Genomic DNA, 26,905 nt, shown 5'->3' on the forward strand with positions numbered 1-26,905 from the left:
GACTTTCTTTATCTAAGATATGTAACTTTTTATTTTGAAATTATGTTTTAATTATAAAGTTTCTCTCTTTCCTTCCTCCAAACCCTCCCATGTACACATCTCAAATTTGTTCAAATTCATGTTCACTTAATGTTTGAAAATTCTCAAACACACTGAAATTCATGACCTCTATTTTCATTAATTCTTACTGAACATATATATGTATTTGTATATACATGTATATTCCTAAACATAAGCTATTGAGACTATATAATGTTATCTGCAGATGTATGTGATCAGAGCTATTTAGCACTGGACACCAACTAGTCTGCTCTTCCCTGGTGAGGACTTCCTCTTCCACTCCCAGCTTTACTCACAAACCATATACTTTAATAGAAAGAATTGTTTAAATTATTTGGCAATACAACACGTCGGTGAGACTACTGGGGAAATGCCCAATTTTAACACATGCTGACCATCAAGTTATTATTGCTTGCTAGAGTTGGGGACTCATTTTAAACACTGTATAGAAATCTACATTTTTCACCAAGAACCTTTATAATTATTGGGAAATGTTTCAGAGGTTTTAAAAAAGAGGCTATCATCTTTATATGCTTCTCTAAAAAATAACACATTTTAAATTTGTGGTGATATTCATCTCCAAAAATATCAACACCATCAAAAGTAAGTCTTTAATTTTTGGTGATATTTTATTTATAGTCTATAACTTTCTTACATCCCAGACACTCCATCTTATGACCCCAATCTATCCAGATACCTCAATGTCAAAAATGAGAAGAACTGAGTTGGCCTGGAGAAAGCAAACTTGAAAGGACCATAAAACTAAACCACTAGCTGCTCACTGCCAGAGGTCAGGATTCATTCATAAAACTTTAACACTAAATGCTCACAGCCAGAGCAAGCCATTCATTTCCCTTATTTAAGGTTTAAAAAAAAGATAGGGAAAAACAAAAAAACAAACAAAGAAGATTCCATATCCCAAAGCTGAAATATTTACCCCATAGTTTACAGGAATATGTTTCTGAAAAAAAGCATTGTTTTGGCAGCCAAAAGATAAGGTCTGAAAACACTTACCCTGAATACACAGATTAAAAGAAATTATGAGATACTTCCAACTAATAGCTCAAAGGGAAAATCATGAAATACCCCCAAAATGAGAAAACTGTTCATATTTTCCATTTCATTGCTTCATATATATTTTACTACTATAAAGACATTGGTTCTTCTGTTTTCTCAAGGATACTGATGTCCCTAAAATTGACATGAAATGTGTTACAGGTCCGTTTGGAACAATGTATCCCAAATGCACATTTGTGAATAACAAAAAAGAATGTTGTTGTTAATTATAGTACAATAAATTATTGAATAAACTAACAAATTTGTATGTTGAAATCAGCCAAAGAATGGGCATGACACATTAACTTACACTGATTCAAAAGCATAGATTAAGTCACCCTCCTTACAATAAATGTTTAACAAGTTAGGGAAGATACACGTAAGTGCTATGTGAATAAAGGTAGTTAGTGAACTATTTGGTTTGTGTGGGGGAAAGCATTTAACAAATTCACTATTACACACTTCAGAATGTTCTTAGCCCTGCACTGTGTGAGGTGAAAGAGAAGTGTAACTTCTTAGGATAATCATCGCGGCAGCCATGTCTCCATGCCTGACTGTGAAAGAGAAGTGTAACTTCTTAGGATTATCATGTCAATGGCACCCATGCCTCCAGCTCCTCTGCACATCTTTGCACAAATAATCCAGTTTAGATTAACTAAATTAGTAGTAACAACAGGAACAACTCAACACATTAACAGGATTTTCCTAAATATCATTAGTCTTGCAAATTGGGCTTTGTTTTCTTTTTAAATGCAGTCTCTGTGCTGTCCAGGCTGGCCTAAATTCAGTTCTGCCACTGTCTCTGAAGTAGCTAAAAGTACAGGTACACACTGTACACTAGGAAGGTTTATAAATCCTTGAAAAAAACAATATACTCTATATGCCCTCCTATCCTGTCGCTTGAATACAACAGGAGAGGTTGGCGAGCTATGGAAAAAGTATAGTGGTCCCTCAGAAAAACTAACACTTGCCATACAATTCAGGAATTCCACTACTGAGTATATATCCAGAAGAATGCAAAGACACTTTCTCTACATCCTCGCCAACTTCTGCTGTCACCTGATCTTAGCCATTCTGACTGGTGTGAGGTGGAATCTCAGGGTTGTTTTAATTTGCATTTCCCTGATGACTAAGAATGTTGAGCATTTCTTTAGGTGCTTCTCGGCCATTTGAGTTTCCTCAGTTGAGAATTCTTTGTTTAGCTCTGTACCCCACTTTTAAGAGGGTTATTTGGTTGTCTGAAGTCCAATTTCTTGAGTTCTTTGTATATTTTGGATATTAGCCCTCTATCAGATGTAGGATTGGTGAAGATCTTTTCCCAATCTGTTGGTTGCCATTTTGTCCTATTGGCAATGTCCTCTGCCTTACAGAAGGTTTGCAATTTCATGAGGTCCCATTTGTGGATTGTTATCTTAGAGCATAAGCCATTGGTGTTCTGTTCAAGAACTTTTCCCCTGTACCAATGTGTTCGAGCTCTTTCCCACCTTCTATTAGATTCAGTGTATCTGGTTTTATGTAGAGTCCTTGATCCACTTGGACTTGAGCTTTGTACAAGGAGATAAGAATGGATTGATGTGCATTCTTCTACATGTTATTCTCCAGTTGAACCAGCACCATTTGTTGAAAATGCTGTCCTTTTTCCACTGGATGGTTTTGGCTTCATTGTCAAAGATCAAGTGACCATAGGTGTACGGGTTCATTTCTGGGTCTTCAATTCTATTCCATTGATCTTCCTGTCTGTCTCTGTACCAATACCATGCAGTTTTTAATCACTATTGCTCTGTAGTTTGGCTTGAGGTCAGGGATGGTGATTCCCTAAGAAGTTCTTTTACTGTAGAGAATTGTTTTTGATATTCTGGGTTTTTTGTTTTAAGTTGAGAATTGTTCTTTCTATCTCTGTGAAGAATTAAGTTGGATACTGACAGGGATTGCATTGGATGTGGATTTGGTAGGATGGCCATTTTTCCTATGCTAATCCTACCAATCCATGAGCATGGAAGATCTTTCCATCTTTTGAGGTCTTCTTTGATTACTTTGTTGAGAGACTTGAAGTTCTTGTCATACAGATCTTTCACTTGCTTGGTTAGAGTTACACCAAATTTATAATCAAAGTGACTACTTCATGTCATGTGGATAAAATAACAGGGAACTGTTTAAATTATTTAAGTTATGAAGTTGAGGTGGGGATGAGAAGTGAATTGTGGTCATGACTGCAGAATAATATGAATATAATTGATGCCACTTAAAAGTAGTAAAATTGTGGCTAGAAAGATAAGTAAAGTCCATGCTGTTCAAGCACAAAGACGTGCGTTCAGATCCTAGCACCCACATAAGGAAGCCAGAAATTCTAGTATACATCTCTAAGCCCAGTCTCAGGAGATCCCAGAAGCTCACTAGCCAGCCAACCTACCTGAAACAGAGAGCTCCAGATTCGTAAGACCTTATCTCAAAATCTACAGTAGAGAAAGACAGAAGAAGGCACATACGTGACTTCAACCTTTGACTTGTCACACCTACGATACATGGGCATTCATACTTGTACACAGGTGTACACAGGAACACACATACACACACACAATGGTTTTTAAAAGATGAAAGTTCGTGAATATTTTACAATTCTTAAAAATTGTTAAAACGTCATTCAATAATGAGTTTTGTTCTGCAAAGTTTTAGAGCCAGTCATGGCACTGTTGCTCAGAAGCTACTAAATCATTTGTAGGCAACTGTACCAGCACTAACGTTAACTAGGATACTTAAACCAGATGGCTTAGCAAAATTATTGTTGTCTGTCAACCTCTTGGTCCTGCCTAAGACAGGTAACCATACAGAATGCTTTACACTGCTTCTGAAGCAGAAGAACTTTTAAAATACACACTTGATGTTTGGGCATGAATATTTTATAAACATAATTTACATCTATTTTCCTACGCTTGATGACTGGACTTACACCTCGATGACATTTCCTGTTATCTAACGAGGGCCTTAGGTAATCACTGACGTACTCCTATTTTAAGTGGCCTACTCTGAGTCCTTCCTGTAAGTCTAAAGTCAGATGAAGTCTCCTCTGGATTCCGATACTTTCCATTTTCTTTCTCCCACTTACCTCTCTTCTCCTTGGCTACCAAACACTGCGAGTAAAGTCTAGTTTGATGCTTCCATTTTCCTACCCATTCCTCTTTTCTTGGTTTCATTGATTGATTGAGTGAGTGATTGATTGATTGATTTTACTGCTTATTTATTTTTTAACATCTCAAATGTTATCCCTTCCCAGTTACCCCTCTGCAAACCCCCTAACCCATCTCCCTCACTCCCTGTCTCTATGAGGGTGATCACCCACTCACTTACCTATCCACTCCCGCCTTACCACCCTAGCATTCCCCTACACAGGGGCATCAAGCCTCCACTTGATCCGCTCCATCAAGGAACTCTCCTCCCACTGATGCCAGATAAGGCAATCCTCTGCTACATATGCAGCTGGAGCCATGGATACTCTTTGGTTGGTGGTTTAGTCCATGGGAGCTCTTGGGGGAGGGGAGTGGGGGGGGGGGCGGGCGCGGGAGGGTCTGGTTGGTTGTTCTTCCTATGGGGTGGCATGCGAATCCCTTCAGCTCCTTCAGTCCTTTCCCTAACTCCTCTTTTGTAATTCCCATGCTCAGTCTGATGGTTGGCTGTACCTCCATCTGTCTTAATCAGGTGCTGGCAGAGCCTCTCAGGGGACAGCTACACTAGGCTTCTGTCAGCAAGCTCTTCTTGGCATCAGCAACAGTGTCTGGGTTTGGTGTCTGCAGATTGGATGGATCCCTAGGTGGGGCGGTCTCAGAATAGCTGTTTCTTCAGTCTCTTCTCCACTCTTTGTCCCTGCATTTCCTTTAGACAGGAGCAATTCTGGGTTAATATTTTTGAGATGGGTGGGTGGCCCTATCCCTTAATAGGAGGCCGTGCCTAACCTCTGGATATGGTCTCTACAGGTTCTCTCCTTTGTTGGGTTTTTCAGCTAATGTCATCCCCGTTGGGGCCTGGGAGCCTCTTGCTTTCCAGGCATCTGGGACTTTCTAGTGGCTACCTCCAGCTCCCCATCCCTCATTGCTACACACCTCTGTTCAGTTTCCTGACCCCCTGTACATCTCCCCATCTCTTCCCATACCTGATTCTGCCCCTATTTCCCATCCCCCCCTCTCTCCCTCCCAAGTCCCTCTCACCCTCTATCTCCTGCTTATTTTGTTTTGCCTTCTAAGTAGGACTGAGACATCCACAGGTTGGTCTTTCTTCTTGAGCTTCATATGGTCTGTGAGTTGTATCGTGGTTATTCCAAGCTTTTTGCCTAATACCCACTTATCTGTGAATACATATACCATGTGTGTTCTTTTGTGACTGGGTTACCTCACTCAGGATATTTTCTAGTTCCATCCATTTGCCTAAGAATTTCATGAAGTCGTTGTTTTTAATAGCTGAGTAATACTCCAGTGTATAAATGTACCACATTTTCTGTTGCATTCCTCTACTGAGGGATGTCTGAGCTGTTTCAAGCTTCTCACTTTTATAAAGAAGCCTGCTATCAACACAGTGGAGCACATGTACTTGTTATAAGCTGGAGCATCTTCTGGGTATATGCCTAGGAGTGGTATAGCTGGGTCCTCAGGTAATGCTATGTCCAACTTTCTGAGGAACCACCAGACTGATTTCCAGAGTGGTTGTACCAGCTTGCAATCCCATTAGCAATGGAGGAGTGTTCCTCTTTCTCCACATCTTTGCCAGCATCTGCTGTCACCTGAGATTTTGTTTCTGATCTTAGCCATTCTAACTGGTGAAATCTCATGGTCGTTTTGATTTGTATTTCTCTGATGACTAAGAATATTGAACACTTCTTTAGGTGCTTCTCAGGCATTCAAGTTTCCTCAGTTGAGAATTCTTTATTTAGGTCTGTACCCCATTTTTAATAGGGTTATTTGGTTCTCTGGAGTCTAATTTCTTGAGTTCTTTGTATATATTGGATATTAGCCCTCTATGGGATATAGGATTGGTGAGGATCTTTTCCCAGTCTGTAGGTTGCTGTTTTGTCCTGCTGACAGTGTCCTTTGCATTGAAAAGCTTTTCTTGGTTTCTTGAGAATTTATTTCTGCTCTAGCACTTTACTAAATTCCACTCCTACAAGCCAAGCATGTCTTTCAATCTGATGTTCTGATTCATGCCACCAAGACAAAGGTAAGACAGAAACCACACATGTCTAAAGGACCATTGTCTTTGAAGCCTTTCCCTTGTCCAAAGCACCAGATTCTCCTAATTCTTTGTGGCTTCCATTTCGCCAGTCTCCTCCAAACCTCTAACTGTGGGCAACTGTTATGCTATGCTCTTCCATGCATCCTTCCTCCCAGGCACAGTCCAGAAGTCTTCTTAAGACTTAACAGGATGCTTTATAAACTCAGAGTCTCAGCAGCAAAAAGTAGTGAATAGCAAATACAACTAGGTAATGGGAAAAGATTCCAGTCACCCCAGCAACCACGGGTTGGCAATAGTGTAATACTTCCCAAACGCACATGTATATACCAGTATTCAAGGTTAAGAAAACCACATTTGTATTTTTTGGCAGGTTAAATACATTTTAAATGAAGAAAATATTCAGAATGTTTTCTTTCTAAAATGCCTGAACTGCTAGGAGGAAGTATCTAACAATCTGTTCATTATTAATTGTATGTTTCTGATATGGTTGATTATTTAGACTTGATACAATCATTCAGCTGGTTAAGACTGCTTACTGATGCAAAGTTAAAGATACAATGTATAAATTGCAGTATAAATGTAAGTTTCTTAAGGCTAAAAGATAGCTTTCTCTAGCAGAGTTCTTAAAACCCTATGTAGAAATAATGCTGTGGAACAGAAACAAAACTAAACTCATACAGAACTGACGGGCCTTAATCTAAAGTTCCTGTCAGAATATTTTCTTTAAAAGTATAACTTATTGCCAGGTGGTGGTGGTGGTGGTGGTGGTGCACCATGCCCAGCTCTCAGGGGTTTGGGGGCACAAGCAGGTGCATCTCTGAGTTCAAGACCACCCTGGTCTAGAACAGTCAGGACTACATAGAGAAATCCATCTAGAAAAACAAACTAAAAAGTATGGCTTATGACTAATGGATAGCACTAGGAGAGAAAGTTGAAACTGAGTGTGTCGTAAACTTTAGGACAGTAACTAGAGACATTTCTGTATCATGGTTGTTCCCTTCTGCTGTGAAAAATATATATATTTTTAAAGGCTTTGCCTTAAATGCAGAGTCTATATGAAAATATTTTATTTAAGCCACTGGGATTTTTATTTCAACTTAAACAGAACTACTGGCTACTGCACCGCTACTGCCGTTCTTACCAACCAGCCACCTCCCTTTCTTTGTTCATACGAAAACCTCCTAAGGAGTCTACATACTTTACTCTCATTCAAAATAAGTCTAAGCACTGATGTGTAGCCTTCAAGGCTTTAGCATACATCAGGAGTCAAAAGGACCCCACTTCAACGTAACTAAATACAAAATTGCTACCTCTGCTCAAAGAATTGCTATTCAGTCTAAATATCCTTGGGGTTTTATTCAAGTATCACTTTTAGTGAGATATTGGCTAAAAATACAGCACAGCATACTGGGCATCCTCTGCAACTCAGTGTCTCCTATCCTATTACTTTGCTTCCTTCCTATTACCGTGTAATATACATGCTTTATTTCTTCTCTGCATTCTCTTTTCCCTTCAGTATACAAAACCCAACACAGAAATGTTTGTGTTCTTCTATGTCTGTATCCTCAGGATATGAAACAGTTCCCAGCAGACAGTAGTAGTAAGTATTAGCTGAATGAATAAATACCTGAACACCTGCCAGCTGGCCCAGACGCCTACAGCTACAGCTTCCCCTAACAACACTAGTAGGCTCACTCAGTGTTCTAAGAGCATGGCATCTCCTCCACTCATGATCTGCAGAGAAGTAATTAGACATGGCTTATACAAGGCTAGAGAGATAAAGGATACTGCAATAAATAATATCAGAGCCATATTTCCTTATGCCTGCAAAACAACTTGAGAATTTTACCTTCAAACTATAGGAATAAAACTGTAACTGGATTTGCTTACCAAATGAACTCTGATATCACACAGTGGTTACTATGGATACTAAAATCTAAGTAGTGCTGTCTATACTGACACTCTCTAACCTTTTCACTGGAATATTCAATCCTATACAAGAGAATAGCCATGAAGCTCTCCTTGTGTGTAAACAGAAAGACAAACTGCATACTGTGCCCCTGGGCACCTGAATCATCTGTTACCTACCTGAGCTCGGGCTGGTTTATAAACATCAATTGGTGCCATGCAAAGGGAGCTCCAGGGAAAAGGCAATTTCATACTGTTACAAAGTGGAGGCAATCAGAGAAAACACGGCCCATGGTAGCAGGGACACAAGCTAAGCAGGAGGGCTGGATAAGGCGGGTAAGAGCCATGGAAAATAAATACCGTGATTGAACTTGAGGCGAATGGAAACAGTTCAGATTGGCTTCATACAGTGTTCCATGGAACATATGATGTCCATATGTCCATTACCAACAACTGGAACATGAAAAATAACAAAGCCAGTGCTAAGATGGCTGTCAGAACACACCCAATGCAGTCCCTACCACACCACGAGCAGTATAACGCGCTACAGCTGCCAGGCAGTTGGATAAGAAAAGAAAAGGAGAAAGGAGTAAAGTAAAACCGTCCCTCTTCCCTACAAAAGAAAAGAGATTTATACTAGAAAAGAATGTGGCCACAGAAATGTTAAAATGTAAAGCACAACTTCTTCCCTGTAGGCAGTTTCCAAAAGTATAAATCCTTTACAACCAACGATGGCAACTTCACTCAAAACTGCAAGTGCCTCAAGAGCCAGTGGACTGTGGAAGTAAAAGAATTCTATGACGAAGTGACGTCCAAGTAAAACCCATAAATATGACCTTTCCAGTGTCAAAATATGAGACCTAAAGCAGACTGACCAAAGGATGTGAGAGAAATATTATCAAGTTCGATGTCAGTGTGAACAAATCACCCAAATTTCTTTGCTGTCATTCATAAGACAAAAATCACAGTTTAAAACAAACAAAGCCAATGCTTGGGCAAAGTCATGAAGGACCAACCCTATAGCAAGGTCAGAGCTAAGAAACAAAACTGTAAAAGCATGTTACCATCTAGGCTCTATCTGTGGTCCTGGCCTTTTCAGCGAATCAAAATCCAGTTATTCCTAATTGCATTAAAATTATCTGAGCTGTGATGCATAAATATATTAGTTGTCAATGACTGAAACTAAACAGTAATAAAATCCAGCAGTAAAAACACATGACTATCTTATAGTAAATATCAATATATTCCTATTCCAACCTGACTCCCCATTCTACCCCTGAACCCCAAACTTAAAACCAACTACAATTTCTTGAGTAGCTGTAGTGCGGTTAAGAAAAGGAAGCTATGCTTGTTTGTATGGAATCTGCCATTTCCTCCCTGCCAAAACACTTGTTTAAAAAGTCATGTAATATTTCTATTAAATTGTAAATGCAGCCGACAAGGAAATGGCCTACTGGCAATGGACTACCTTTGTGGCGGTGCCAACGGGCCTACAGCAAAACAGTGCACATGGTAATTTCAACATGCATTCCCAAGTAACAAAATCGTTCTTTACATAAATACCACAGAACCTGAATAAGATCCAGAAAAAGCAAGGAAAATTTGCCCAAGCTTTCATGCTTGCCTATATCAATTGTATGTCACAGCTAAAGCAAAATAGAAAAGCATCTACATATGTTCAAGAAGCTTGTGAAGTTGGATCATATAACCCTGGGAAAACTATTGCAGCTTAAATCTGTGTATTTCTTGTTAACCACTGTAACAACTTGCTAATAAAAATTAAAAAAAAAAAAAAAAACCCTGAGGGTATCAAATGAACCAAAATGTACTAACTAAAGACAAGTCCTTAAAGATCGTAATGAAACTTATTAACAAGAACATGTGTTCAGTATAAGCCACAATTGTTAGGTTAAATTACTTTTTTCTTTAATATCACTTATTTGATTACAGAATTTAAGAGATTCACAAGCCTTCCAATGAACATGGTGATTTGTAGTATATAAGTCACTGTGATGCCTACGAAGTCACCTTTATCCTTTATCCTTATTCCTTGCGGTTCACTATATAGCTCAACTTTGGATAATTGTGCTATTTACACAAGCACATCTGTAATGAAGAAGGTTCTACTCGTGTAAAAGTTATATTGAAAACTAAATGCCAACACACACAGTCTGCATGAACATAATCAATATACGGTTCCCTAAGACAGTAAACAATTCTTTCTGAGGACATTTAGTTGCAGGATGCATTTAAGTATGCCTTGTCTATTGTTGGGGTGTGTGTGTGTGTGTGTGTGTGTGTGTGTGTGTGTGTGTGTGTGTAAATATAATTCCAAAAGTCAAACTTGATAGAAAGATAGAAAGTCTATTTCTTATGAAAAATATTATAGATTTTCAAGTGTCATGCAGCTGTCAACACACCAATCTCCAGGCCATAAGTTCACCAGCCTTGTATGTTTTCTGTAACGACTGCTGCCTTAGCTCTCCACCCTCAACATCACTGTAACTGAGAATGCAGCAGTATCTGCAGTAATCAGCGTACTGACACACAGCTGCTTTTAGGACAGACAGACATCTTCCTTACAGTCTAACCATTCTCCTGCTGTGTCCACACTCAGGACTAGAGAATGGCATTTCCTTCATTAAGTGATTTCCTTCATTAAGGGGACAGGAGCTAAAACACAAAAAAAAAAAAAAAAAAAAAAAAAACCAAATCAATTTAAAATGTAAATAGATTGTGTGCAATAAAAGGCTGTCAGGCTACAGAAAAAAGAGGGGTGTTCCAAGATGCATTTTATTAGCTTTTACTGTCAAGGTTTTTGTTTATTTACCTGGCCCAAACTTGTAAGTAAAATACTTAATATTGTAAGAAAGAAAAATCTGTGTTTACCATGTTTCATACTAACACTATAAAAGAATCTTTGAGATAAAAAAGGGAACCTGGTTCATATTCACATGGCAAAAAAAACTTGATTTTGAATACTTTTATACATAGGTCACTGTGTCAGGTTCAATTCAGAAAACATGTGAGACATATGTCCTTTACAACTAAGATCTAGCAGGAAATACAAGACAGATGCCTCATTAAAAAGCTGCTAGACACATCGCACATAATATGATAGGAGAATTCAGAGAGAGAGAGGTTTTTGGTTTTGTATTGTTTCTTGAGGCAGGTCTCAACATATAGACCAGGCTGGCCTTGAATTACACCCTCTTCTGCCTCCAAGGTGCAGGGATTAAAGTTTTAGCCACCACGCCCAGCAGGACAAGGACATAGTTTAAACAGCTAAGTGAAGACCTCTAATACTAATTAGATTTATTAATCTAGGCTTTTCAGAAGTTAAAATAATAATAACGCAAGGAGAGGAAGGAAGATAATGTGTACCATGTTCATACATATGTATATATAATACACATACATATTTCAGATTAAAATTTAGAATTATTATACAATGTGATCAAGCAAATATTAAAAAAGAATCATAAATCTTGAATGTCATGATATTTTTATTAGTGAACACACAATTCTCAATCACTCTAGATAACAGAACCCTTGTTCTCAGGAGCCCCTATTTTCATTTGATAAAAAGTATAATCTGGGTCAATGAGAGAGCTCAGCAGGTACAGACACCTGCTACTAAGCTTGACACCTCATTTCATCCTCGAGATCCATGCAGTGCAGACAGTCAAACTGTCCTGACTGCCACATGAATTGTGTCCCCGACTTAACAAATCAATAAATAAAAAGTTATTTTTAAAAGCTATCTTGCAAAAATGCACATCTATCCAAACACTAAAATTCAAAGGAACTGACTGGTTGAATTTTCTGCTAAAGACATTGTCAGTCATGGTTTTCCTAACTGGGCTAGTCAATGCTTCAAATGAAAGGCAAGAGAAAGAAAACCCTATGGCTGAGAGATGGCAGGCCACTTGTCACACAGCATGAAGACCTGAGTCCTAGGAACCCATGTGACTTAGTTAGGGTTTCTATGCCAGGAAGAAACACTATGAAAAAAGCAAGTTGGGGAGAAAAGGGTTTATTTGGCTTATACTTTCATATTGCTGTTCCTTATTGAAGGAAGTCAGGACAGGAACCGAAACAGGGCAGGAACCTGAAGGCAGGAGCTGATGCAGAGGCCATAGAAGAGTGCTGCTTAGTGAATTGTGCAGCCTTTATTCTTATAAAACCCATGACTATCAGCCTAGGGACAGCACTACCCACCATGGGCTGCACTTTCCCCCATTAATCATTAATTGAGAAAAATGCCTTACAGCAGTATCTCATGGAGGCACATCCTCAACTGATGACTTTAGTTTGTGTCAAGTTAACACACAAAACCAGCCAGTACACCATGTAAAGTCAGACACAGTACATAATTAGAGCACCTTATATGGAGATGAGGGGCAGAGACATGAGAATTCCTGGAAGCTGTGGGCCAGCTAGCCTGTGGTAAGCAGTTTTGAACAAAAGACTGTCTCAAACTGGGCAAAAGGCAAAGTGGAACATCCAAGGTTATTCTCTTTATTCTCTGGCCTACACACACACACACACACACACACACACACACACACACACACAAACTCTCACTCACTCAATCACTGTGGCACACAGAAAACATGCAAAGTCACAGACATAAACATATATATTTTTTAAACCTCCATTAATCACAAGAAAGGAAAGAAAATGTATCTGTCTGCATGGCCCACTATTTTCCTATTGCTTCCATGTTATTTACAGTAGTCACTACAGAAGCCACCTGAGCAGAGTAATGCCTTGGCTACCACAGAGGCCCTGATTCGTCCACTGTCCTAATGGTCAACTGGCACAAAGTCAGATGATACAGACAGTGCTTGTTTTTCCCCAGCAAAAAAAGTTTTCTAAGAAAGATTGTAACTAGCATTAAACTGGAATCATTATGAGTACTTGAATCATTCATAAAAACTAAAAAATACTGCAGAACGGTACACTGCAATTCTACTTTCTTTAACGTATGGGTACATTTCCCAAACATCTCATTTGAACCTAACAAATGACTCTGTGAAGTGCACATAGGAGGGACCATCACAGTTAATTTACAGACAAAAACAAAACAAAAAAATAAAACAAAAACCAAACTATTGTGTATCTAAGAAAATGGCTACAAAAATCTGACCCCAGATCAGTCTGAGAAATCTGGATGCCTAAAGAGTAGTGTGCTTTAGCCGTGTGGTTGGTAGGGCCATATGCCTATTAAGAATGGCCGAAGGGCACAGACGGCTGAACTTGCAGCCTAAGTTTGATTCCAGAGTTCAAATCTTGGTTTTGCTACTGACAGGTTAACCCTTTACTTAAAGGTTTCATCTAAGCCACCTAGTGATGTTTTCACAATTTCAAATACATTTTTTCCACTGTCCAATTCTAATTAGAAACTTTTTTTTCATTCTAAGAAGGTGCTTTTGTTTTACCCACCCCAACACACACACACACACAAAACCATAACTACATCATAACTACATCAGACTGTAGAGATCACTAATTTTATTATTTCACTATTAGCTTTATTAACTACTCACTATGAACAAAAATTTCATCTGTTACAAATGGCAAAATGCATAGAGTACTTCTTGTGTTTCATGTAATCATTAGTCAAAGGAAAAGCACTGAGTTGCAATCAAAGACAACTCTGTTTTCAAAGGGTCTGCTCGAAAAGCAGGAACCAAATAAGTATTGTCGTTTCAAGGAAAGCAAGAGTCCTTTCAAGTAAAGATTCAGGTTTTGGAAATCTATCCTCTGCATGATTTGGCTGTTTCTCAACACATGCATGCACCTTGGTACTCAAGTTGTCAAATAGCTCACCACACCAGAAAGATTCAAGAATATTTACATAGCAATTTAAAACTGTATTGTAGTGGGTTGATCTGATGCTGCTTGTATTCTAATGCAAAGTCCTGATTCCTCAAGATGTGGTTGCCATGTGAAACTTTTTCCCAATTTAACTGGTCAATAAAAGGCTAGAACCTGTGACTGGGCAATGGATGGAGATTCTAGAAGAGGTTGCAGGTAGAAAGATTAAAAAAGGAAGACACTGGAGGAGGAAACCATCATGGGCCAGAACCATGTGGCCAGGAGAAACAGCAAGTAACAAGAGGCTTTATAGTTGGGGAATAAGCTAGTACAGCCCTAGCTGCCCAATCTAGGCTTTATGGCTTACAAATAAAATATCTGGGTTGTGTGTCTTTTAGATGGGCTTATTAGGATTGTAAATCCCAACCACAATGTATTACATTTGGAAATGTCTACTAGCCAAAGAAAGTATGAAAATTATAAGGAGAAACAGAAATCTATATAGACTGCAATTGTAGAAGAAGACCTCTCTCTCTCATACTTCTAAATAAAATCTGAGGGGATGGAGACATGGATCAGTACTCTCTGCTCTTCCAGAGGACAGGTTTGGTTCCTAGAACCCACATGGAAGCTCCCAACTATCTATGCCTCCAATGTCAGGGGATCTGATATCCTGGACTATCCTCTGTGGGCAATACACACAACAAAACACAGGCAAAACACCATGTACATTAAACAAACAAACAAAACCTGAGTTGGGACTTGAAAACCCAGCAGAAATTAAAATGATAGAAAAAGAGACCAAGGCATCTGTGGTGGTTTGAATAAAAATGGTCCCCATAGGGCCATGGGGAGTGACACAATTAAGAGGAATGGTCTTGTTGGAGTAGGTGTAGCTTTGTTAGAGAAAGTGTATCACTAGAGCACAGGCCTAATGGTCGCTATTTTTTCTTGCTGCTTGCCATTCCAGACACAGAACTCCAGCTACCTCTCCAGCACCATGTCTGCCAGCACACTGCCATGTTTCCTACCATGATGATAAACTAAACCTCTGAACTGTACTTAAATCCCTTCCTTTGTAAAAGTTGCCTTGGTGTCGTGGTGTTTCTTCACGGCAACAGAACAATGACTAAGACAGTAAGTATCCTAGGAAGATGTTTGCAACAGAGTTTATCTAAAGGATTTTTAAAAGAGAAATAATATTATAATATATTTTTGCTATCTTATAAGTATGAATTCAAACTCAGGAGAATTTTAAGATCATTAAAGCAGAGGTCACATAACACAATTCCTTTCAATCTGGCCAAATTTAATGTGCTAAATCATTTGTTTGGAAAAAATTTCCAAAGGGTAGAAATAGAATGGTTATGGGGTTGGAGAGATGGCTCAGCAGTTAAAAGCACTAAGTGCTCTTCCAGAGGTCCTGAGTTCAATTCCTAGCAACCACATGGTGACTCACAACCATCTGTAATGGGTCCAGTGCCCTCTTCTCTTCTAGTGTGTCTGAAAACAGCTACAGTATACTCATACACATAAAATAAATTTTAAAAAAAATTTAAAAAAATTGAATGGTTACAATGTAAGACTCACCTCTAGAACTTAGCTAGGATGGTGCAGATAAACCGTAAAACTTTTCTTGAGACTTTTACATCTCAATAGAGAATCATCCCATGAACATCCTGCCCAGAGTACAGAGGTAACTGATACTCAAAGAAGAATGAAGTGTTCATGTTCTGATTTTGCTATTTTTCATGTTTTTTCCAAATAATTAACTTACGTTATTTTTACATTTTAATACTGCCAGGAGAGTTTACATGGACAAAGATAACTGAGATGGAGCACAACTGGATCACTAAAGGAACTGTGCTTCAATACATCAGTTAGGATTCTAAGTATTTTCAATACTGTAGTTATCTGTACCTTCATAACAACTTGGTAATTATAAGCATAATTTCAATTTATTCCTCATTAGATATTCAAAAGTATTCCCTTTTTTTCTTCGTCTATTTAATTCACTTTCCTCTCCACACCACCCTATCTCTTTTCCATAAATAAACATACAAACTTCACTCTTATATCCTTCCTAGGGCAACTACAGCCACTAGATGGCAATACATATATATGCATATGTATATATGTGTGTGTATGTGTGTATACATGTATATATATATATGTACATGTACATATATATATACATATATACACATATATACATGTATATATATACGTACATGTACATATATATACATATATACACATATATACATGTAAATATATATATGTATACATACACACACATATATATACATGTAAATATATATATATGTATATATACACACACACATATTTATATATATGTGTGTGTGTGTGTGTGTTTGTGTGTGTGTGTATTCCAGAAAGTCACATATTACGATAACCTAACATCTGTGTCATTACAAACCCTAAAGACACAAGCTAGACTTGACTATACAAGATATATACTTCAAGTGCAAAACTTACCATGGAATCAGAGGCAGGTGACTGAGATTAAAAACAAGTATATTTTGTAAATAAACAGTTACTAAATAAATAAATACTCTAAATATCAGCTTAAAGAACATAGAAGGAAAAGGCACTGAAAGGTAGAACTGAGGACTATAAGTAAGAACTAATTTCTTAAATCTTTTCTAGTAACCTTTGGAAAGTCATGAGCTAAAAAAAATATGGAAAGAAGAAGTCTCTTCTACTGAAAAGCAAGGAACCTGTGGTAGTGTTCTGGGTGGGAGAGAATAGCACTTGTTACAGCTAAACAGCTGTCAGAGCTCTTTCCTCACAATCCATAGCTCAATGAAAAATGGTCAAAACTCCAGTTACTCATCTGTAAGCATCTACTCCTTCTGCACGGAATCCAAACTCCCTTTCTCTTTGTTCCATCATTACAAAACTGTAAAACTCAAAACCAACACTTTTAGTAAAATCTAATTTGCTTACCCTCATAGGATGTATATCAGCGTAAGGAGGTTTTCCTTCTGCCATTTCTATAGAAGTAATGCCAAGGGACCAGATGTCAGCCACACAGTTGTAACCTATTTCTTGAATTACTTCAGGAGCCATCCAAAATGGAGTTCCTATTACAGTGTTGCGTTTTGCCATTGTATCCTGAAATAATGTTACACAAACATAAATACTACACAAAACACAAAGTAAAAAGGTATAACACATATTCATAAAACATGTGATCTGCTAGTAACACAGATTCTATTCAAAACTGACTATTTTCCTAATGTTTCAACTAGTTATAACATGACACATATTAGGAATCTCAAGAGTTCTTAACTCATTATCATGACAGCAATAAAAGCAACAAGCCAATGTGCCAAGAGATTCAATACTTTCGTCATCCCTTTCATCAATGTGAGCACTGTGATGGCAAACGCACTCAGTATCTAGTGACCTCACATTGTAAACAGACTCCACTAAGGCTTCCTCTGCATAGCAGTAAGAAAAGCCACCTTCCACACTCCCCTAATCCTCAGCCTCTTAGCCAGCCCTGAAAAACGGTCAAAATATATACAAAGTACTGTAGTCAACTTACGGTTAACTGGCCAGCCACTCCGAAATCTGCAAGCTTTGCATGTCCTTCTGTATTGAGGAGAATATTCCCAGCTTTTATATCTCTGTGTATTTTCCTCATAAAATGCAAATATTCTAATCCTTTCAATGTGGATTTTAGAATAGTTGCAATTTCATCTTCTGTTAACTGGAAAAGAATATTTTTAAAATCATGTTGAAATACAATATTAGATGAAATCACAGAAGACAATATCAGTAACAAGTCCTTCTTTCGTGTGTGTGTGCGTGTGAAGAAAGGGTTTCCCTGTGTAGCCCTAGCTATCCTAGATCTGTCTCTGAAGACCAGGCTGGCCTCAAATTCAGAGATGTGGCTGCCTCTGCCTCCTGAATGCTGAGATTAAAGGTGTGTGCCACCACCAGGCGCAAGTACTAAACAGCCATTAACCCTCTACAAAAAAGATCAAGATTAATAAATCACAAATTCCTGCCCACTATACAGTGCCTTCATTCTACTATTACATACTTTACATAAGAATGAAAAATTATAAATTCCTTTAAAATTATCTGTGATGCACATAAAGTAAAAATGCATAGCCTAAGACTCACCGTGACTAGAACTCACCGTTGCCTTTGGAACACTACAACCTGTTTTCCACTGATTATTTCATTTACCTTTAAAATAATCTTATAGGGTAGCATTATATTCTAAACTAATAACAAGGATTGATCTTCTTTCCAGGTACCTGTTACTAGAAAAGAATTTCTAAATCCCTTGTAATTTGCTAAACAAAAGAGATGAAAGGGACACCCACAGAGAGAGAGAGAGAGAGAGAGAGAGAGAGAGAGAGAGAGAGAGAGAGAGAGAGAGAGCGCCTCATGTAGCTCAAGAACACCTCAGACTTGCTCTCTAGCTGCTGACAACATTGAACTTCTCGCCCTCCTACCCGTACCACCCAGTTTTGAGCTTACAGGGATTCATCACCGGACCCAGTTTATGTGGTGCTGGGAATCAAACTCAGGGCTTCATATGTGAGGGCACGCACACAAGAGAAAAGGTCAGTGGCAAGTGCCACAAGGGAACTAGGCAGAGAACTAGAGGAAGGGGAGGTTCTTTGGATATCCAGGAGTGTCTGAGAGACTGCTTTGGTTTTATGTTTCTAGCACGTTAAGGGTGAGGCGAGTGAGGAGATGCCCTGAGGACTCACACATTCTGTACATGTACAGTCACGAAGCTACACCTCCAGCCCCTGTCACTAGTAGGGGTTTTGGAGCCAAGTGTATGAATGTTTTCTTGGAATACACAACCTACCCCAACCCTGCCTTCTACCAGGGTTCCCACAACCACCGCAATGGCAGGTAAGGGTAGATCTCAACCCTCAACAAAGAAGCTTCCTTTTGCAGCAGCAAGAAACAAACCATTACAGAAAGCCACAACTAGTCAAAATGTCAGTAACAAGTACCAAGGGATCTCCAGGCGAAACTGATAAATCCACAGCACAGCAACGCACCCCAGACTCAGTCAACATCACAGACGGGCACAAAGTCTGTTAGGGGCCAGAGACCAGGAAGTCAGCCTGAGACTGTGCCTTCTAGCTGCAGCAGGGAAGCTGAACCCACGAAATGTCAGCAGCATGGCTGGTAAACAAGACCCCAATAATTCCAACAGTTGACATCCCAGTGTAGATGGAGCAAATTTCACGGAGACCCACCCCTAGAGAAGGAGCTACAAGCAATCAGCAAATCCTGGGAGAGGGAGAATAAGGCTACCCCAGATGATATAAGGCTACCCCAGGTCTGAACTCCAGGACTGGCTATCCAACACCAAGTAATCCGTCCTAGAAATATATACATGCAGGCAAAACTGATCGGCAAGCTATATTAATATATTTATTAATTTACATGTATATTATGGTTAAAGAAGAGAGGACTGAATTTATGGAGGGAGAACACAGAAGGAGTAGGAGGGAAGAGAAGGAGGGTAAAAGATGTAATTATATTCTAATTACATTTTAAAATATTAAAGGTTTCTGAACATGGAATTTAAAAAATTCAAATTCCAATGTATAAAGAATCTGAAGTACCTCTGCCAGGCTACTGACATCATGTAACCTCACTGTAGCCTGGCTTCTGAACACGTGACAGGTGTACCGTACACAGCACAGACCATGTAAGCAGAACGCCAGTGAACACTGTCTGAAATACGGGCTCAGATTTGAGACTACTGCGTATTATGCTTTTATTATACTATAGAGTTTTGCTTCTAGAAATATAATGATTTAGAGCAGTGATTCTCAATCTGGAGGTTACATATCAGATATTTACATTATGATTCATAACAGTAGCAAAATTACAGTTATGAAGTAGCAGCAAACTGATTTTATGGTTGGAGGTCACTACAACATGAGGAACTGTATTAATGAACCACGCTTCTGACTTTAATTTCATTTTTAAAGGTTACCATATTAATTATGACAGAATTAGGGCAGAAGTTCCAACAGTTCTGCCACTGGTATGACATATGGGAAGCACCATGCTCTGACAAGACCTCTTACTGAATCACGATCTGACTTTGCTAAAGGATTTGAAAGGTTCAACGTCATCCTATGAATCTATAGCACAGTAACAAAAGGTTTTCATGGGATGTCTCTCTGTAACAACTAAGTAAGCTTACACTCATTTAGACAACGATCGTTTTCAAGAAATGTCTACTGTACTGGGCCCTACTGTACAGATATTGTTAAACATGCTTCATGAAGAGTAATGAGGAAACTAATAGTCCCATGCTTACCAAGCTTACTGATTAGTTGAGGGTCTGCAGAGATGGCTCACCAGTGGAGAGCATGAACTGCCCTTGCAGAAGACACAAGCGTGGGTTCCAGCACCCACATCAGGTGGCTCGCACCTCTTGTAACACCAGCTCCAAGACCTGACTCCCTCTTCTGGCACATATCACACAAACACACATATTCACCCCTCTCTCTCTCTCTCTCTCTCTCTCTCTCTCTCTCTCTCTCTCTCTCTCTCTCCCTCCCTCCCTCCCTCCCTCCCTCCCGCCTCCCTCCCTCCCCCCCTCCCTCCCTTTCTCTTTATCTCTCTCAAACATAATTAAAACATTGATGGTCTATCTGCATTTGATTCCAACCTAATAAAGGTGGAGTGGGTAGACCCGAAACTAACCTCATTAAGCTATTTTCCAGTCAGGAAGAACTTCCTCACACTCTTCCATGAGTCAATCTGTTCCTCTTCAGTTCATACCATCCTCTAATCAAAACCAATACAGTTTCTAATCCCTCGGCATCTGGACATAAGCAGGGCTTGGTTTTACACTGTGTGATACAGTATTATTTTAACAACTCATTTGAGTGTTGACAATCAAAAGAATATTTGAATAAAGTTAATGGTATGTTCCCAAAGGAGACTGCTATAGAACAATGAAAACCCAAGCAACAATGTAATTTCACAAAACTGAATGAAGAAATCCAGATGTTGAAGCAAAGAATTCTATGAATTTTTATATAAAGCATAAAGAAAGCAAACCCTGCCTGCATGGGCAGCAGCATATAGCTTACCCCAGTGTAAGGGGTGTACTTACCTCATGTTGTCCACATGTTTCTAAACTTGGATCCTGAGTATCTGAATGTGTCATGAGCTTTGAACCTAAGATAGACTGTAGTTTCTGCCTCTTTACTGCATTTTAATAAAAGAGGTTTTTGGGTTTGATTGGTTTTTTATTGATGTTTATTTGAAGGTTTTTTGGTTTTTAGTTTGTTGTTTTTGAACATAAGTAACTTCTGTTACTCAGGAGTCTTTCAACATTTTGCTAGATGTTTAAGAATATAAGATGGAAATGTATGCTAAACTTGTACATTTCTAGACAGGACAGCATTCTTTACACATAGTAGCTTTAGTGTCAACTTCTGGACCACTTGCAAGTGGTCCAGCCCAGGTTTTTATCCTAACAATCTCAGTAACATTACATTTTAGTATATTTTAAATGAAACATCTAAAAGTTTAAAGGTCACTCTGTGTCTGCCAGTCCATTCACGTGCACATATGTACATGAGTGGGGCACAAGCAAAGGTTTCTTTCTCGGCTCTTTCAAATAGAAGCTGGTGTGTCACATTTCAACAATAAAAGCTGTTTTACTTTTAATTGCAATTGCCAAAAATTTCTATCCCCCGCCCCAAAATCATTTTAAGCTGGAGGTTGGTGGCATACAACTTCAATCCCAACATTCAGGGGACAGAGGCAGGTGGATCTTTGTAAGCTCAAGGTTAGCCTGGTCTACAAAGTGAATTCCAGGACAACCAGGGCTGTTACATGAAGAAACCCCAGTCTCAATGTGTGTGTGTGTGTGTGTGTGTGTGTGTGTGTGTGTGTGTGTGTGTGTGTGTATGTGTGTATGTATGTGTGTGTGTGTGTATGTATGTGTGTATGTATGTGTGTGTGTGTGTGTGTGTGTGTGTGTGTATATATATATATATATCAGTAGGAGAAATTTTCTAAAATAGAGGCATGGCATCATCTTAATTTTTGATTTTACATTATTAAATAAAAACTACAATGAGGCCATTATTTTAGACTGAGCCCCTATACTAGTCACCAAGAATCGCAGATTAAAAACCAAATGAAATCACTATAACAAAGCCCAAGTCACAAAAGTAAAGCTAAATTGCTATCTGGCAATTAAGCAACTAATAATAAGCAGTAACCTCCAAATTTCCTAAATGTGTCTGTTTCAAATGGCACAGGAATGAAGTTCCCGGGTGACGATTAAGGAGACAGTGTCATGGTCCCTCCTAGGCAGTATGGACCACAGTGCTCAATAGCAAGAAGAACTTGTAAGAACATGGATTGTCCACCCGCTTCCCCAAACCATGGCTGCCCTCTGAGAGCCCAACAAGCAGCTGACTAACACAGACACAGATTCTTACAACCAACCATTGAAGTGAGTCAGAGACACTTATGGTTGAATTAGGAAAAAGATGGAAGAAGCTGAGGAGGATGGTAACCCCGTAAGAGAACCAGCAGTCTCAACTAATCTGGACCCCTGAGATCCTTCAGACACTGAGCCGCCAACCATACAGCAGCTGATATGAGGCCCCCAACACATGTACAGCAGAGGACTGCCTGGCCTGCACTCAGTGAGAGAAGAAGCACCTAACCCTCAAGAGGCTTGAGGCCCCAGGGAGTAGGGAGGCCTGACGGGGGTAAGGGGAGATAAGAGGGGTGACACATCCTCTTGGAGAGGAGGAGAGGGAGACTGTGGGAGGAGGAACTGGGAGGGGTACAACAACTAGACAGTAAAAATAACAAAAGTAATATTTTTTAAAAAAGAAAAATAAATCAAAACAAAGAAAAGGTTTTGCATGATAGTGACATATTTAATTAGCAGTAGATAGGAAGCTAACATAGGAAGATGGAAACTTCAAGGTTAACTAGGCATTTCAGAGAAACAGCCTCAAAAAATTGAAATTAAAATTTTAGAAACTGTTTGATAGGGGAGGCTCAGTGGTCAAGACCATCAGCTTAATTGCTAGAGGGCAGTAGGAAGCTGGGGAAGGGGTTAACTTTAACCTAACCAGAGGAGCTGTCTAGAACAGTGGTTCTCAACCTGTGGGTCGCACCCTGATATCCTAAAATAAGGTCAGCCTTCATCTTCCTAAATATGTAATTTTATTTTGAAATCATCTGCTTTAAATATTTTATTTATATAAAAATTATATCTTTATCCAAACTGGCTAGATTTCAAGTGGAATCTATCCCCACTATTTAATAAAATTAAAGGTAATAATGGTGTTTCATGTCTATAAAAAACTTATCAGTTCAAATAAACACTGACTCAACCATTTCAAAAAATGGTCAGTGTATTGATAGTTTTGTGTCAGTCTGACAGAAGCTAGTGTCATCTGTAAAGAAGGAACCTCACTTGAGAAAACGCCCGCACCCAGTTAGCGCATGGACAAGCCTGTAATACATTTTCTTGATTGATGATTGATGTGAGAGAGTCTACCCCACTATGGGCAGTGCCACCATTGGGCTGGTAGTCCTGGGTACTAAAAGGAAGTGGGCTGAGCAGGCCAGAAAGCGGCCCCCTCCATGGCCTGTGCATCAGTGCCTGCCTCCAGGTTTCTGCTCTGGCTTCCCTCAGTGATAGACTTATAAGTTGTAAGGTGAAATAAACCCTTTCCTTCCCTGTGTTGATTTTTAGAATGATGTTTTATCATTGCAATAAAAACTATATAATCAGGTTATACTGAAAACTCTTGGAAAAAAAAACACAGCAAAGACAATCTACTTCCCACAGAAGGAACTAGTGAAGATTTCAGCTCTAGGATGGAAAAGTCACAAATCAACTGTCAAACTGCAGCTAATGCTTCTTTCTAATTCCTTCAAGTGGAAATTATCAGTAGGAATACTCTGTTTTATGGGTTTAATTAGGTGATTCTCAATGCATTAGAGTTTAATTTCATTCTGACACTAAATGAATTGGCAATGTCCTTTTAAAATCATTTTAATGGCATTTTATAGTCTGTTTTAAAACACAGACAGAGACAGTCAGAGACAGACAGAGACAGACAGAGATAGATCGTCTAAGCTATAAATGAAACACTCGGCAATCAGGGATGGAAATAAGACGTTTGTAGCTAAGCTAACACATTAGAAGACGGAAGTCTACATCTGGTTTCAATTTTACTATGAATTCCTTGGCAAATTTAAAAAGAATTTCATTGTACAAAAACAAAAAGATGGTTTTGATAGGCTTTAGTCCTCTGGTTACTTTTGTTTCTAGAGTCATATGATTAGTATAATAATATGATACATTTAATATGTCACTATGTATATGGTTTTGATAAAAAAAAGCACCACCAACTTGTCTCAAGGGCAAATGCATAAGTGATTTTAAAGTAAACAGAAATCCTTAATGTTCTTACTCAGTAAAAGCCAATGCAAGGGAAGTTTTTAAGTTTATACAAAGTTAAAAATTTACATTTCTAAAAATGAGTCAAAGTTGACTCATCTTCATTTAATCATTGATGCATATAAAACACTGTATCAATTACTTATTACTTTCATGAACTTATTACTGTTAGATCACAAGGATACTAAAAGTCACTGTGCTAGTGAAATCTAAAATTTTATAACAAACGATAGTACTGTTTTACTCACAACATGGTTTTGCATAGGATCTTTTTAAGATATATTTGTGTGTATGTATGTGTGAGTGTGTGAATGTAGATATGTGTACAGGAGTTTGAATAAATGAAAGCACTGGATCCCCTGGAACTGAAATTACAGACAGTTGTGAACAGCCATGTGTACTGAGAACTGAACCCAAGCCCTCCGCAAGAACAAATGCTCTCAGCTACTTTAGCCAACACCCCAGTCCCCTGTAAGATCCTAAGAACTGACCTAGAGCTCACAGGACAGGTAAACCCCCTGCTGCATAAGCCTGATGGCCTGAGTTTGATGTCCAAAACACATGGTGGAAGGCAAAAATTGACTGGCAAGTTAGCCTCTGACCACCATATGCTTACTGCTGCATATCACCTTAACTCACTATACATCACAGGCAAACATTCATGTCATTAAACAAACAGGTCAGAATGCAACAGTATGATCCTCAAGAGGACTTGAATAGCATTGGCTCCTGCAGGCCGACCTCCGCCATCCATCTCACTGCACTGCTGTCCCCATTCAGGGAAGCTTCACAGCTGACATAACTAACCTGACTCTTGGAAGAGTGGGCAAAGTTTATCAAGTGACCAGGAGAGAAAAAATACTATTGAATGCAAGGCTGACTGACATAAAAACATATGAAACCACCAGCCTAAGTGACAGCCACAGCATCAAAAGTTTTAAAGTGTGGTACCATAAACATGAAAAAAATCTTGGTAGTTACAAAAAAACAAATGAAGTAAAAAACAAACAAACAAACAAACAACGGAACTGTAGATTATAATAGCAGGCAAACTAAGACACAAAGACATGTACTGCATGTTTCCTCTAATTCCAAAAAGTGAAAATTAAAGAGACATGCCAGGAGCTGGTAAGATGGCTCATAAGTAAAGGCGCTTGCCACTGGGCCTGAAGCTCTGAGTCCCACATGGTGTTGTAATGGAGGGAAAAAAACTAATTTCCCAAAGCCATCCTCTGACTGCCACAGCATGGCATGCATATACACAGACACGTAAACAGACAAACATTTTAAATAAAGAAACATAATATGATTAAAGTGCCTTATGTGTATGTATGAAAATATCACAATGACAGTCATTATCTTCTAATCTATGCAAAATAATGTATACACACACACATGCATGCACAGGCACATACATGTGTAGTCCAGTATCTGTGACTAGTGCTTTAAGTTTTGTTTTTTTCTGAGCACATGGAAAAACAGGACAAAAATGGGGAGGCAGGTGCTTCACATCCTAACAAATGCTCTTTGGAGTACAAGAACCAAGAGAAATAATACTTCAGAGTAACAGTAAAAGCTGCTGCAGTAAAAGCAGCTTATATCCTGAGGGAAAGGTCCATAGTGCAATTACTAGTAAATACCTTTAGCAAAATTAGGGAAACTTAAAGAAGCAGAATATATCAGTTTGAGTCAACACTAAAGCCCATCTGTCTGCTTTCACAACTGAAACTGCCATACACTTCACACATAAACACAGCTCATGAACCACCTAAGACGCACCTAGAAAACTGAACATACCAACTGGGGATGGAGTTAGAAAACAGACTAATATATGCACAAGGCCTTGGGTTTGTTCCCTGACACTGGAGGGGAGAACTGGGAGAAACGATGTCTAATGACTCAGGAAGTCCCACTTCTCTCAAGAGATTCGATGACCATTAAAAATAACAAACAAACCAATACACATGTACAATGGTTTTGGAGCTTTGATTTTAATAATCAAAAACCAGAACAGAAAATTTACAATGATAGTCATTATAATTAGGAAAAAGTTTAAAGACACTTGCTGTGTATTTGGCATAATTCTAATGCCTCTCTGGATGTTTTAACTTTGCATAGTAAAATTATGAATTTAAAGAATGCTGCTCAGCTGAGCTTTGATGTGACAGATACTCCTGATAGAATTACCCATGGCCTGAGGTCAGTATTTCCATTCGGTCAAGCTTCAAGATTGGCATATATAGCTTGATCATGCTAGCCCTTTTTTTCCTGGGAATACTTTTATTTCTGCCCATGTTGGCAGCCAAAGTACATGGCTTGAAAATGGACTCCCAGACAGAGTTATTAATTTAACAGGCTGGCAAGCCA

General features: G+C 38.8%; 1 protein-coding gene across 3 annotated transcripts in view; it reads right to left on the bottom strand.

The window, feature by feature from the left end:
* Stk3 (serine/threonine kinase 3) overlaps positions 1 to 26,905 on the bottom strand; it is a 237,565-nt gene that overhangs the window by 158,401 nt on the left and 52,259 nt on the right. For 2 of the 3 annotated variants that reach the window (XM_034517278.2, XM_076911254.1), the window contains exons 5-6: positions 17,639 to 17,803; positions 17,035 to 17,202 (exon numbers count right to left, since the gene is read on the bottom strand). The exons of the other annotated variant lie outside the window; for it this stretch is intronic. In XM_034517278.2, coding sequence (XP_034373169.1) covers positions 17,035 to 17,202; positions 17,639 to 17,803 — 333 coding nt within the window. The remainder of the gene's footprint in view (positions 1 to 17,034; positions 17,203 to 17,638; positions 17,804 to 26,905) is intronic. 3 annotated transcript variants of the gene reach the window in all.

The sequence above is a fragment of the Arvicanthis niloticus genome, chromosome 13, assembly GCF_011762505.2.
Source record: "Arvicanthis niloticus isolate mArvNil1 chromosome 13, mArvNil1.pat.X, whole genome shotgun sequence".
NCBI lineage: Eukaryota > Metazoa > Chordata > Mammalia > Rodentia > Muridae > Arvicanthis > Arvicanthis niloticus.